The following is a 15373-nucleotide window of genomic DNA, read 5'->3' as shown; positions in this document are numbered from 1 at the left end:
CACACACACACACACACACACACACACACACACACACACACACACACACACACACACACACACACACACACACACCAGCAAGATGACTCCAGATGCTGGAACATTTACATAATAACAGCAGATTCTGGAAACACTCAGTAAATGAGCATTATCTGCCCATCTGTGGAAAAATAAACAGTATTAATGTTTCAGGTCAAGCAACCTTCAACTTTAAATCTGTCTCTTTCCACAGACATGCAGTCAGATGTGCTGAGCACTTGTAATATTTTGATCTTTTATTTCAGCAAAGTAAAACTTTTCTCATGTTACAATACAATGTTTACAAACTTTCAAACATTTTTGTCCTTTTCGTCTTTCATTTCCACTCAATGCCAAGTTCATGTGTCAACTGATACTGTAGTCATTAACTTGAGTGTGCGTGGGTTTACTTCTTCTCAGAGGTGTCACCAAACAGAGTTGAATAATGTGAGATTAACTCGCTTTTCAAGCAACAGAATTCCTGGTACATGTATTATAGTTGTTTACAGTGGTGAACTTTAAGGTGACACTTGAACAGGTCTCTGACCATACTGTAGGAAAATGAGCTGTTTGACTTTTATTTTCTTTTTAGTCAAGACCTGAGAACCTTGGGTATGAAATAAGCTTAATAACTTCTTCATAGTTTTATTTTCATAAATATATTTCAGGTTCTGAGTAAAAATATGATTTGATTAGTTAATTATCAATTTATATAGTGAGAAGTGTAAAAGGTGGATTTTGATTGGTCTAATGTATTTTTGCCAACACTGACCTATTTTTATTGTATAGAGATGAAAATTGTGGACATGAACCATCAAAGTTCTTTGTCTAACTTACTACAACGTATGCCAGTAATCTGAGATAAGCTCAATATATCTGTTGGTTTTTGGTGAAAAATTCTGTAATTTATAAAATGATGCCTAGATCATTGCAAAATGCATAAATTTGCTTCAGAGTAGTATTTAGTCCATTTAATCTTATAATTGTATCTACTCATTTTAAAGGTATGAGGTGTAAAATCTTAGAAAAATTTTCCTCAAAGCTGATAATGAACTAAATTTATTTGAAGTATTACAAATCATTTCAAGTCAAGTCACTTTTTATTGTCATTTTGACCATAACTGCCGGTACAGTACACAGTAAAAATGAGACAATGTTTTTCAGGACCATGGTGCTACATGAAACAGTACAAAAACTACACTGAACTACGTGAAAACAACACAGAAAAAAAGAAATAATAGACAAGACAATAGGCACAGTAGAGGGCAGTAAGTTGGTGTCAGTCCAGGCTCTGGGTATTGAGGAGTCTGATAGCCTGGGGGAATTGTTATACATCAATAATGGAACAAAAAATTAATGCATTTAAGTAACTTTACTAAGAATACAGAAGTAAGCATATTGAGTGCATGATATCATGCATATATTGATCATAATGTGCCTAAATCTTTTGAGAAAGTTAATAGTTATAAATGTTGTAAATCTTTCTCAGTGCTATTTCATTGCGATGAGCATCCATGTTGGTTAATAAAGCCAATTCTCAATTCCTTCATCTGTGGTTTTCCCTCCATATAGTAGTCTAATTAAATACTGTGGGCTTGTGAATTGCATACTCTGGTGTCTCTGTGTGAGGGAAGATGTCAAAAGAGTGCACATGTAGTAGAGAAAACTGACATAAAGAGCTTTTTGCTCTATCTATGGGGATATGCCTAATTAGAATCTCAGCACATATACAACTTAACAGCAAGATACTCAGGCAATAAAAAAGTGAAATACCACATGTGCAAATTTAAGTAAATCATTGTTGCCTGTTAAGTGTGTTGTCCTTGTAAAACGGAACCATCACATCCTTTGTTCAAACACTTTAGAGATACATTTTAATGCAGACCTCTATCCTGGTGAAGAAATTTATTTTTGTACCATTTCTTTAAGGTATATTATGCATAAAGTTGGAAAATATGTCAAATAATATCAAAGTCTCTACTTGGATCACTTCATGGAATTTAAGTGCCTTAAAGGAGTATAGTTTTTTTAAACTCTTGAGTTTATTGAGGTATTTTGCACAATGCAAACATTGAAACAAATCACCTTTCTCCAGGCAAAAATCTGTCCCGTGAAGTTTAGTTCCTGTTTACCACAAATGTTCTTAAGCTTCTCATACAACCCCCAGGTGTTAAGACCTTGGAATTATTCATCAATGAGAAAACTGAATAATTAAATTTCAGACCATAAGATTCACCTGGGATAAACTGGTAAATAAAAAAAAATGAGAAAGCAAACTATATCAAATAGACAAGACTTTCAGATATAAATTTCACAGTGAATGGGACTGCATATGACCATTTAGTTACAGATTGCACATTTAATTGATACAGCCTCCAGCCATGATTATTTTTTCTCTAATTAATGATGAAAAAGCTAATTTTAATTATAAATTCAATTCCTCTGTTTATCTTTAATTGACTTTTGGGGTTGTATGCAGATGTTTGCAGGCTCTATGAGAATGTGAAAACCTGGTTGAGCTGAATTGCTTTTCTTTGCATTTCCTTTCTGGGTGCCTTGGTGGTAATCACAGTTTACTTGGCTCAGAGTGTTGTGAGAATCCGTTAGCCATCGCTGTAATAAACCCCAACTGTAGTGGACAGCAGGGTAAATGGCCCAAAGGACACTACCATCAGTCAGAAGCCTTAGGTCTAACACAATCAGGTTCAGGAACAATTCTCACCCTACAGCCGTCAGGCTCCCGAACCAGTGTGAATAATTTCACTCACCTCAACACTGAACTGACTCCATAACCTATAGATTCATTTTCAAGGACTCTGCAATTCATGTTCTCAGTATTATTTATTTACTATTTAAAAATTATTTGCACAATTTGTCTTCTTTTGCATATTGGTTGGTTGTCAGTCTTTGTTATTTACAGTTTTTAATAAATTATATTGTATTTCCTTACTTTCCTCTAAATGGCTGTAAAAATGAATCTCATGATAGTATGTGGTCACATCTATGTACTTTGATAATAAATTTACTTTGAACTTTGATTATAATTATTTTGCTCACTTCAGCATTTTTATATCAACAACATGATATTTTCCACCAGGGGGCAGCCTAATATCCTATAGTACAATATGGCAATGTTTATGCAAGGCTCCATTCAGGAACTATGACACCATCTGCTTGATTATTTTACTTGTGTTCATATATTATACCAGGAATATAAGAACAAAGTGTTACATCTTTTGCCAGTGTATTTTCAGATCTTCCACTTTTATCTGGTTGTGCACTTTAAAACCTCATATAGCTCTAAAGCTATCTAAATATTTCATACCTTTTGAACTGTGAAAGTACGAATAACATACTCCGCCAGGGGTTCAGACTCGACCAGCGTCACTTTAATATCACCATAGAGCTCAGTATCATCCGGCCAATACCTGCAACATTTCACCTAATGCAGAACAAGAAGAGGGTTCTCAGTAAATGGGTAAAGAAGAACATTTACACAATTATTAAACATGCTCCCATTCCCCAGGTGCTTTTGAGATGAAATCATATTGAGTGAGCTGATTTCCTGTGGCATAGCTAATTGGCATTTGGTCCTGATATTTAGCTGGTATGACAAAATTATGTTCCTATTCTTTTAAACTTAACCTGTAGGTGCCCCCCCATTTCAAATGGCCATATGATAACATCACACAGAGTGTAACTGCTGATTGTTATTTCTATGGATAAGCAATTGCTAGTAAATTCTTGCTCCATTGTTTCTTACATCCACCAAGACCTAATTGTTTTTATATTTTGGATTGATAACTGATCTTGAATGGTTGTATACTGCATGTAATACTTCAATCATCTTGACTCATTATAATTAATATGGAGAAGATGACAGCTGCAGCATCATTCCAATATCAAGGACAATTTTGAGTTTGGTTCTCTCCCTGTGGGGATGATTGCTAAAGGGAAAATGGTTTCCAAAAACACTCTGTGTGAATTTTACTGGTGATGGTCGATGACACATAGATTCACCTCTGAAACATCCATCAAAGTTGACATTATCTGCGTTCTTCAACTTTTGTGTCTCACCACATTTCTTTCTCTACCAGCAATGAAATGTGAATCTAATAGGCATGAATCTAAACCTTGATTATGGAGTTGTGGATGGCCAATGCGACTGGAACTCATAACCCATTTCCTTATGCATGGTCCTACTGGCTGTTTTCACTGACATACAGTGAATCCTGGTCTGATAATGTCTTGATTTAATTTTATTTTCAAATATCTCCATGCCCTTATTCCTCTTTACATTTATTATCTACTTCAACATCTCTACTCTTATGATTTGTTCTCTTGCATATCCCTGATCTTCTTTGCTCCACTAGAAGAGGCTGTGCATTAGGCTGGATCCACCCAGGATTTTAGCTCTTACTTTCCCTAAACATCTATAACTTTCTCTCTGGCTACCCTCTTTTAACTCTTTAGTCACTCCTACTTCTTCAAGCTTTTATCATCTGTGCCAATATCTCCTTCTGCGGTTCAGTATTTTTTTTTGTTGTTCGATAAACTGGTTTCTTAGAATTGGGTAAGGTCACTTTTATACATTCAAGTCAATGCATTCACATAAATGACATGAGATCAATTCCCTTTATTTTCTTATTCTCTTTGTTCTCTTATTTCTACTGCTTTCAGGAGCTATTCTATTCAAACACAAGAGCACATTCCTCTCAAAAGTTTTATGTTTGCAGTGCATTATTAAATACTTCAATCTATTTCTCCAATCTTTAGTTATAACTCTTTGTGAAAACTTTTATCAAATTGGAACCTGAAACACGTTCTCCCAATAACTGATTTCAACACATATCTTTGATAGACACCCCTGGAATATTGCTATGTTGGCAATGGATTAGGTTCCTCCAACCCTCTGCCAGCCATAACAACATTTTCATCATTGGGTGGCATGGTAGTGTAGTGGTTAGCTCAACGCTTTACTGTACCAGCGACCTGGGCTCAAATCCCACTGCTGCATGTAAGGAGTTTGTATGTTCTCCCCTTGACCATATGGATTTCCTACCACAGCATTAAAGGCTTATTCTGAGCAGTATCACAATAAATAAATAAAACTATAGCCAATTTTTGCTAGACAGAATATCAAGAAAAACTGCAGGACTCAGTCTGACCTGTAACCTCCAGGTATCCCATAAGCCTGTCATGAATGGGTGATCATTTTGTTTCCAGAATGACAAGGATGACAAAGAGAGACCTCATAGTACTGAGCAGGAGGAGGAGGAAAATTAGCAGTCCAGGTTTCTCTACCTGGAAATTTCTGGCCATAACTGTTTCCATCAAGCTTCAAAGATCCTTACAGCATTTAAAAAAAAAATCTCCTGATTGTGAGCAAATCGGCAAATAATTGGCTTTGGTTGGAGTAGTTAACTCCAACTAATGCTAACCATTCTAAATTACACTTGTGAATCTGGGACAAGGGAATAAACTGTCTATTTAAAACTGCTTTGATGTTGAGGACATGATATTGAAGTGATGGTAGGAAGGTTATATACAACCAGCATCATTGAATGGTACATAATGTATTCCACGTACACGCTTTCTACACCATGCAATTTAATGCTGCTAATATTAACAACCAGATCTGATGAGAGGTCAATGCTTTTTCCTTCTTCCCTCTTCAGAGATGCTCCCTGTACTGCTGCGTCATTCTGTATTCACTTCTAATTTGCAGGGTTTGCATCTTGTATAAAAATAAGAAATCTGTGACCTCCCATTGCTCTCTTGCAGTTCTTTTTAAATATTGGCTCAGTGTGAGCTTTCCTCCAGTGGGACCCTCCAAGACCAAAGGAAATGTTTAAATATATAAACAAGTAGCTCACCAAACACAGTTTCCATTTCCCTGAACATCTTCTATGTCCACCATCACTTTGACACTTTTAAATGTAATGCAAATTAAATAATGCTTAAATTTATAATCATTTATTTTGTACAATTGTTCAACTGTCACTGTAAAAACCCTCAGCTGGCCAAAGTGTAGTTAATTACCTCTTTCATAAGTAATTAATGACCTGTTGTAGACTGAGTGAAAATCGCTGCTGATACAAGTTTCACAAATTTAATCAGTGCCTACAACTGAACAGCTAAAGTTAAGTAGATTCAAGTCAACTAAACAGAAAAACTGAATACAAAGAAACATTGCTCAGTCCTGAAGAAGGGACTCAGCCCAAAACGTCAACAATCTGTTCATTTCCAAAGAGGTTGCCTGACCTGCTGAGTTCTTTCAGTATTTTGTGTGTTACGCAGAAACATAGAATGGGAGAAGTAAGAAAAGGTCATTAGTCCCTTTGAGCCTGCCCTGTTATTCACTATGCGTACCTCAGGATTTTGGTGATGCCAGGCTAACATATTTTACAGACTATTGAACTTTAGTAATATACAATCCACTTTTTCTCAGATGTTACATCAGACTCTCATACATTTTTTTTTAGTGAACTAGGTGAGTTTGAAGAGAATGTGGGAGAGAAAACGAAGTCGTTAAGGGGAATGTGGGAATGAGATCCTAGTGAGTTCCAAACGAGTGCAGAATGGGACTTCTGATTCAATGTTTATTAGGAAGACAGAGATAGGTCCTGCTAAGTACAAAGGGAATATTGAAATAAGCAATGGTGAGTTTATAGGAGTGTGGCAACAGGAACCAAGTAAGTTAATAATGAGTGTGGGAATGGGTCCCAGTGAGTTAATAAGGAGCACAATCACAGGAAACGTCACCTGACATCTCAGATACCAAAGCATTGGGATTAATGAATGATTGGATAGCAGATAATCAGAGTTTTATGGCACTTCATTCCTGCTTTCTCACCATATCCCTTAATACCCTTTGTGTCTAGAAATCTGTCGTTTTTTTCTGAAATATTGTCAGTGACTGGCTTCCATAGCCTTAGTGATAGAGAATCCCACAAATTCACCATCACTGAATGAGAAAAACATCTCCCCATTTCAGTCCAAATCATCTTATCCAACCAGATCGTTAGACTGTGATCCCCTTGTCCTAGGTCCCCAGATTGGAGAAGCAGCCCAACAAGACTGACAGAATTCTGTATGTTATCATGAAATCACTTGCATTCTTAATAATAATAATAATAATAATAATAACAACAATAATAATAATTATTATTATTCTAAGTACTTTATTGATCCTGAATGGGAAATTATTTTTTCACAGCAGCAACATTTAAAAACACACTTGGTAATAATAATAATAAATACAATAATATTAAATAATAATAAAGTACAGAATAATAATATATACAATAATAATTTACCAATGTGCAATAATGTGTAAGACTGTGCAATAATACTTTACGAAACCATAAAGCTGAGACTATTGTACTATGATGTGTGCTCTCCTGTCACACAGAGATGAACTGTTGTAAATGCTTATTGCATTTGGTAGGAAAGATTTTCTGTAACGATCCCTGTGACAGCGGAGCTGAATGAGCCTGTTCGAAAGGATATCCCGCTGCTTATTCAGTAAGTCGTGGAGAGGATGTGCCTGATTGTCCACAATGGATAACAATTTGTTAGCGACCTCCTTGTCACCACTAAATCAGAAGAGTCTGGGTTGGAGCCAAAGATGGATGCAGCCTGTTTTGATGAGTTTATTTCATTTATTTTTGCATCACCAGTAATGATGCTGTTGCCCCAACATAAAGCGACGAAGAAGACTGCACTCACTACAACAGACTGGTAAAAGATCTCCAACATCCTGCTGCACACATTGAAGGATCCCAGCTTTGTTAGAAAATACAGTCTGCTCAACCCTTCTTGTAAACAGCCTTGGTTTTAGTTTTCCAGTCAAGTCTGTTGTCAAGGTGAACACCCAAGTATTTGTAGTCCTCCAACATAGCAACTTCTTCTCTCAGAATGTACACAGTTCTCTTCCTCCTAAAATCAATCACCATCCCCTTGGTTTTGGACACATTCAGGAGCAGATGATTCCTTCCACACCACTCCACAAGCTTGTCCACTAGTCCTCTGTACTTTGACTCCTCCCCATCTCCGATACACCCAACTACCGCAGATTCATCCGATTTGTACTGAGAGTCTGAGGTGTACAGTGGACACAGGATAGTTCCTTGTGGCACTTGATGACTGCAGTAAATTCAAGTCTAGTCAATCCAAATTTTCTCAAAGTAAACTGGTTAAAAGTAAATGTTGTTGCAAAATCACAATTTGCACAGATGATTGCTGAGTCTGATCTAGCCTTTCTCCTTCTACAGGCCTCATTCATCATTCCAGACAAGAGTTACACATGAATTCAGCATGTGCCAGTCAAGCTGTTTTTCAAAGCTAAAACCCAAAACCAATTCTCCCACATAAGAAAATAATCTAGATTAATTAAGGAGTTTAATTGATACCCAAACGTAAAGTCATGGGTTAATCCCTAGGATTCCAACAAACTGGTAGAATTAGAAAACCAACTGTTTAACCATAGGGCTGAGAGGTTGAATCATTGGCCTCCACATAAGGACAAAGCCTACAGTCTTTAATGCTGCCTCTGAGATCTCTTTCTTAGAGGTCGATGTCAGATCATCCTTCAAGAGGGTGAACCCTTGCAGGGTATCAGGCCCTGATAATGTACCTGGCAGGGTACTGAAAACCTGTGTCGATAAACGGGCTGAAATGTTCAAAGACATCTTCAACCTCTCACCGCTACATTTGGAGGTTCCCACCTGCTTTAATTGGACGTCAATCATAATGGCCCTCGAGAAGAGCAGGGTGAGCTGCCTCAATGATTATTGCCCAGTAGCACTCACATCTACTGTGATAAACTGCTTTGGGAGGTCGGTCGTGGCCTGAATTAACTCTTGCCTAAGCAAGGACCCACAGCCTCTGAAATTTGCCTACTGCCACTATAGGTCTATAGCAGACACAGTCTCACTGGCTGTCAATTTGGCTTTGAAGACCTGGAAGACATGAATATGTATATCAGGCTGCCGTTTATCAATTATAGCTTTATATTCAACATCATCATCCCCTCAGCGCTAATCATCAAGCTTCAAAACTTGGGGCTCTGAACCTCCCACTGATCCTTAACTTCCTCACTGGGACACCACTGTTAGCTCGAATCTGTAGTAGCAGCTCCCCCTTGCTGAAAGCCAACACAGGCACACCTCAAGAATGTGTGCTGAGCCCATAGCTCTACACTCTACACACTCATGACCACGTGGCTAGGCACAGCTTAAAGGTCATCTATAAGTTTACCAATGGCACCACTGTTGAACCTCAGATGCAGGCAAGGAGGTAAATCGGCAAATTGAGTGGTGCCACAACAACAGCCCTCACTCAGCGTCAGCAGGACCAAGGAAATAATTGTGGATTTCAGGGATCAGTCAGGTGGGCAGATGGGAATGGTGAGCATCAAATTCCTCGGCATTCACAAATTCGAGGATCTATCCAGAGCTCAACATACCGATAGTCAGACGGAACTGAAAAGATGTCAATAAGATTGAAAGAGTGTGGAGAAAACCTACAAGGTTGTTTCTGGGACTTGAGGACCTGAGTTATAGTGAAAGGTTGAATAGTTTAGGACTTTATTCTCTGGGGTGTAGGGGATAAAGAGATTTGACAGAGGTTTACAAAATATGAGGGGCATAGATAGGGTAAATGCAAACTCACTGTTTCCACTGTGGTTGGATGAGACTATAACTAGAGGGTGTAGGTTAAGGGTGAAAGGTGAAATGTTTAAGAGGAACATGAGAAGGAACTTCTTCACTAAGAGGGTGGTGAGAGTGTGGAACGAGCGGCTGGGGCAAGTGGCGGATGTGGGGTCAATTTCAACATCTAAGAGAAATTTGGATAGGTACACGGAGGGGAGGGGTATAGAGGGCTACGTTCCGGGTTCGGGTGTGGGACTAGGTAGCATTATAGTTAAGCTTGGACTAGAGGGGCCGAGTGGCCTATATTTGTGTTGTAGTTTTCTGTGACTCTATGTCTAAGAGGGTGTGTTCTTTCTAGATGGTGAGGGTCCTGAATGACAGATGTTGCCTTCCTAAGGCATAGCTTATTGAAGATGTCCTCAATGGTGGGGAGGCTAGTGCCCATTGATGGAGCTGGCTGAGTTTACAACCTTCCACAGCTTTTGCCAATCACGTGCATTGGTGCCTCCACACCAGATGGTCATGCAACCAGTCAGTTACAATCCAGCCAGTTACAGCACTTTCTATTTTCCTTATTTGAAGCACAAACATGGGCAACTGAGAATGGTATTAAAGGTTGACTTTGACATCCCGTGAGAGAATATTAAAAGTATCCTAAAATAGTATACAGCTAGGCTTGAATGCAGCTGAGGATTGCTTCAAATATTGAGCCAAATGGTTGCAAACTGTATCATCTGGGATCACTGGGTTGCGAGCAGGAACGGGCGATAATTGGCTGCTGATTGATGAAAATGGGCTACTTTCTATTTTTGATAGTCGCTCTAGATTTCAGGATTAGTGCAAAGCGCTGGAAAGCAGGGGCCAGTAAGTAGAGGCTGCAGCCAGATCATTGGGGGTTCAGTATCTTCAAGTTTTGGAGAAGCAATAGTTGCAACCTGATATAAACCTCTTGGAATATGTTGGAAATGCGAATGTTTTGCTCTAATTTTAGTTCAAATTGAATCAAAAATGAAACTGAAAAGAAAATTGGGAATTCAATCGACAGGATAGCCAGAGGTTTATTCCCCCCTCCTGCCCCCCCAGAGGCACATGATAGAGGGAGTTATTGATCTAAACTTGCAGCACAACATAATAAGTGAGGAAACCGATCCACTTACCAACTTAAATCATGGAAAGGTTACACTGAATTTTCAGATATTGCAGAGAAGATTGGAAGAGAAGTGAAAAAAAAGCCCAATTGAACAGAACAGAATGAGAATGTGAAATGAAGGATTGCTGCGGCTAAGAGCTGGGTAACATAGACTCAGTTACCAGAAACAGCACCGAACACAGTGAGGTAAGCAGCTCAGGGAGTAACGAGAATTGCCTGATCAGGGATGACGGCACTGACTGGTGATCTGATTACATAATAAATAGCCCAGAAGCTGGTAAAGAAAGATTAAAAGTTCTCGTCAAAAAGATGATAAGGAAACAGTCGGCTCTGGGGGCCAATTCATTGGGTACACTGTATTTAAAGCAGAGGCTGATAGGTTCTCGATTAGTAAGGGTGTCAAAAGTTAAGGGAGAAGGCAGGAGAATAGAAATTGAGTGGGATGTAAATCAGTCATGACAGAATGGTGGAGCACAGAGGCTGAATAGCCTAATTTTGCTGCAGAGTCTTATGATCTAAAATGGACGAATAGTTTGTGTAAGTCGGATACACTACAATATGCAGCAATATTGAGAGCAGGAACACTAATTTCAATATTGTCACCAAGAGGAAGGATGATAATGTGTACTAAGCACATTCTCTGTTGCAGTCAGCATACCAACTGAACATAATGATTGTGGCATCCAGCCAGCGAGAACCACACTGTCCACTGACCGGATGCTCCTGCAACAGACAAATCTTGTAAGTTAATGCTAAGTTTGTTAAGTTGATACTCAATCCTTAAGTAAAATAGAGCAGGGAAATGGAACAAAATAGGCACGGCCACAAGTCTAAATCCAATTGGATGAGTGAGTGCTGGCCATCCCTGAATTCCATGAGCTGAGACCAATACCAAAGGAAAGGTTGCAACCAATAGCCATAATATACAAACATCTGAAGCTCCTGCTCATAGATTTGCAAGCTGCTGATGGTTTAAGTAAGTGCTTCATATCTTCCTGAGTACACTATAACACAAAGTCTGCTTTTCCTCCCCCTTTCAGAAACTCAAACAAAACTATATGGATAGGCAGAGTAGGAAGACGAAGGCAACATAGATGATGAAAACACAACATTAATTGATTTTACACTTGTTGCAGCAGCTTAGACATTGAAGCAATTTAGGAACCAGCACAGTGGTGGGATCTGCATGTGGTGAGCCTATAATTAATCGATTTGTCCACTACATTTTCCAGTTACCTCTCTATCAATGTTTACTTCACTTTTTATGACAATTGTGGTGCTGCGGCCACTCTGCGTTTCTGGACACGCGTTCAGAAGCTTGGTTAAACGGGATGGAATTAGGGATTCTTTTGTAGATGAGAGTCAAAACAGCTGCAGATGCTGGAAATGAAACAAGTGCAGAAAATGCTGAGGCTCAGAATTTCAGAATCTGAGAACAAGGTATGCAGTGCATTGGCATGCCCCCACACACTGATGCTGCATTAGTAGCAGTGAAACGTTTGCCCATTTGTCTGACCAGAAGGAACAGCATTTCCGTGAGATGCCAGAGAAGCACCAGACCATTGATTTTAATGCTTTAGTGCATAAAACATCCTTTGTTGCTATTAAAATCAATGCCAGATAATTAAACACAACAGTGAACAAAATGTCAGCTTACTGCCACATATTATTGCCAATGTGTCTTTAGAGTGTCCTGACATCTTTAAATAATGTAATTTATTGTTATTCTATAGCAAAGATGATTAAAGCAGCCAAGCCACTGATTACAATGAGCTGATGAAAATATTTGCCTCAGTTCACTTCCAACCTTGTGTCACTTTGATTCTGGACATAATTTACTTCAACATAGATGAAGAAAGGTCAACCATCGATCAGAAGATGGTTTTACACCAGGCTACATAAAAATGTAATTTTGTCTAATCTCATACAAAACTATGTGGGCAGGGAAGACTTAGTCAACTGGAGAACATTGACAGAGCTGCATTTTAAACCCAGTTGAAAATATTTCATGATAAGTAGATCCTGCAATATATTTCATGAAAGTGTGTCATGAAAATCATCGTGATAAGACACAGAACGCAGAGTCTTTGACTTGGATACTCCATCTGCTTAACTGGACCTTGTACTTCTGTTCTGCACTTGCCATCAAAGCATTATATAGGCAGCAGTATTCATTAACTGTGAAGTAATTGAGATTTTCAGCAGATATTATGTGAAGCTATACAATTGCAATTGCTTTCTGTAATGTGAGAAAAGACAGTAGTATTGGAATTAGAAATTAGCATATAGCTGGTTTCAGAGCTGAGCTGAAACCAAGATCTGCCACGATTATTGTCATGGTGGGCCTCAAGACAATGAATCCTGGAAGGGACAGACCAGGAGGCATTGTGGTGGATTGGAGTCTCTAGGTTCAGAGCTGTACATGTTGAAGATGGAAATGAGGGCAATAAGCGGGGCAACTGTAGCAGGAATGAGTGAAGTTTTGTGAATATCTCATAATCTCTGCAAATGGAATAAACATTGTTTCTTCTTCTCTGTAATCCAATCCAGGTAATTAATTCACAAACACTTAGGAACAGGCATACCCAAAGTTTGTTCGTTTGGAAAGGAAACAGTTTTACAATCTAGCCACCGTTAGCCATTTGCTGAAGTAACTGTAGGTACTCTTTCAGGCAAGGGATCAAGATACAGTATATCAGCTTATATGTTCCTCAGCATGATTGTGATGCATCCCGATATGTGTGTACCATTTCTGGTCACTAAATTGGAGATTGTAACTTGCTTGAAATAAAGCAACATTTTAGATTTCTTCTCACGTTAGAGCACAGCCTCAGTAAAATTAATTTCCCACACTTAGTTATCTAGCAATTGTTTTTTTTTCCTCAGTCAGACAGAAAATAAAAGTTAAAACACTTAGAATTCTTTACCTAAATTATGTAAGTGATGGATTATTGCCCCAATGGAAGTCTTTGAATTTCATTTTACAACCTATTGCGTATAATGAAAGACATTGAAGTATTTACTTGCACAACCTGGGAACTCTACAACTATGAGGTTAGACAAAACTTCAAAGAAAAAGTGTTAACATTATCCCAAATTAATTTATGAACTTATAATTTTGCTAAAAAACAGATAGATAGAAGATGAATTTAGAAGGCATGTCATACCCTTCCCACTTCGACCAGATTAGTTACCATGACGATACTGGATGAATTTTCCTGCCATATCATTCTCCAGAAATCTTTAACTGTTTCCTGCATTGGACCTTCAGGATAAGAAAACAAAATAATTGGTTAATTTTAATAATTATTAATGTATACAAAGCAAAATAAATTACATTTTTGATAATAGTTATCTTGAGGAATATTATACTTATGTAATAAACAGCAAGACCAAATAAGGCAGCTTACAAATTTAGTTCTTTTCCAATATTATTAATATTTATATAAGATTAAAGTTAGTAATTAAGAAGCAGATATTTGGTTGCAATTACATGGAAATTGTAACGAATATTCACTATTCAGGGTCAGGAGGCTTTTTGCTAAACTCAGATTCAAGATGTTTATTGTTTTTTTCAACTTGTATTAATTAGCTATCTTGAGAAATAATACCGTCTAGGCTCAGGAAGCCTATTGTTGACTTAACCCAGACTGCAACTTAATCAAAAGAAATTATATTGTTAACCCAAAGCTTCTGTCATCTGACCTGATCAATGGGAGTTGTGAAAACATCATATGTAGATGGGCTTGTCATTAAATGACTAACAAAAAAAGATAAATATTAGAAGGATGTAAGGGTGGAGTGGAATTACAGACATGAAGATCTACAGTCCACTCCTCAGCTTTGACTAAGAAGGATCTCTTCCTAGAGCTTCTTTGCAACAAACATATTCATCTGCAACTCACTGGTATGGTTTTCTAGTTTATAAACAATATTTTATTTGTGGTAGGAAATCCTTTGTAGAACTATAACTTACAGAATTAGTCCTAAAAAATAAATGTATTCCATTTATATTAAAATAGCAGTGTTTATCCTGCGTTGTTAGCTGAAATATCTCCTCCTGGTTGGAAAGGCATCTCTCGACTCAAATTAGTGATTATTGACAGTTAAACCTTTTCAGTAAGTCTTTGATTTATAGGTTGATAAAGAATAATCTCCCTATAATGAGTGAAAATAATCTACATTTTAAGACTTAAATTATTGATAACAATTGTAACATTCATGGAAAGCAAAATAGAATAAAAAAAAGAAATTAAGTGTTTTTAAAAAATGACACACCAGTTATAAATTCAATCTACGGTAAGTCATAAATATTCTGACTGAATTTGACATTTGGTCCTATGGAAAAATGCCACAGGCTAAAACGTCCATAGCCCTTTAGATGATTTTTGAAGTGTTTGAAGTGCAAAAGCAATGACAAAGTGTATTTGGTATTTTTGGGTTTGAATGCAAAATTGTTTCACATCTTCTCTGGTGCCACATATTTACACGTTAGGGATGTCGAGCATGCAGAAAGTTGGATGTTACTCCTCTCAGAAATAATTGTACA

The 15373-nt window shown here is 37.8% G+C and overlaps 1 protein-coding gene across 5 annotated transcripts in view; it reads right to left on the bottom strand.

Moving 5' to 3' along the window:
* The window catches only part of ptprt (protein tyrosine phosphatase receptor type T), a 1512449-nt gene that overhangs the window by 30548 nt on the left and 1466528 nt on the right, over positions 1–15373 (bottom strand). For all 5 annotated transcript variants that reach the window (XM_073061878.1, XM_073061879.1, XM_073061880.1 and 2 more), the window contains 2 exons: positions 13992–14089; positions 3344–3460 (listed from right to left, as the gene is read on the bottom strand). In XM_073061878.1, coding sequence (XP_072917979.1) covers positions 3344–3460; positions 13992–14089 — 215 coding nt within the window. The remainder of the gene's footprint in view (positions 1–3343; positions 3461–13991; positions 14090–15373) is intronic.

The sequence above is a fragment of the Hemitrygon akajei genome, chromosome 11, assembly GCF_048418815.1.
Source record: "Hemitrygon akajei chromosome 11, sHemAka1.3, whole genome shotgun sequence".
NCBI classification, from domain to species: Eukaryota; Metazoa; Chordata; class Chondrichthyes; order Myliobatiformes; family Dasyatidae; genus Hemitrygon; species Hemitrygon akajei.
Note: the sequence above shows the minus strand (reverse complement) of the source record. Positions and strands in the feature narration are given on the sequence as shown.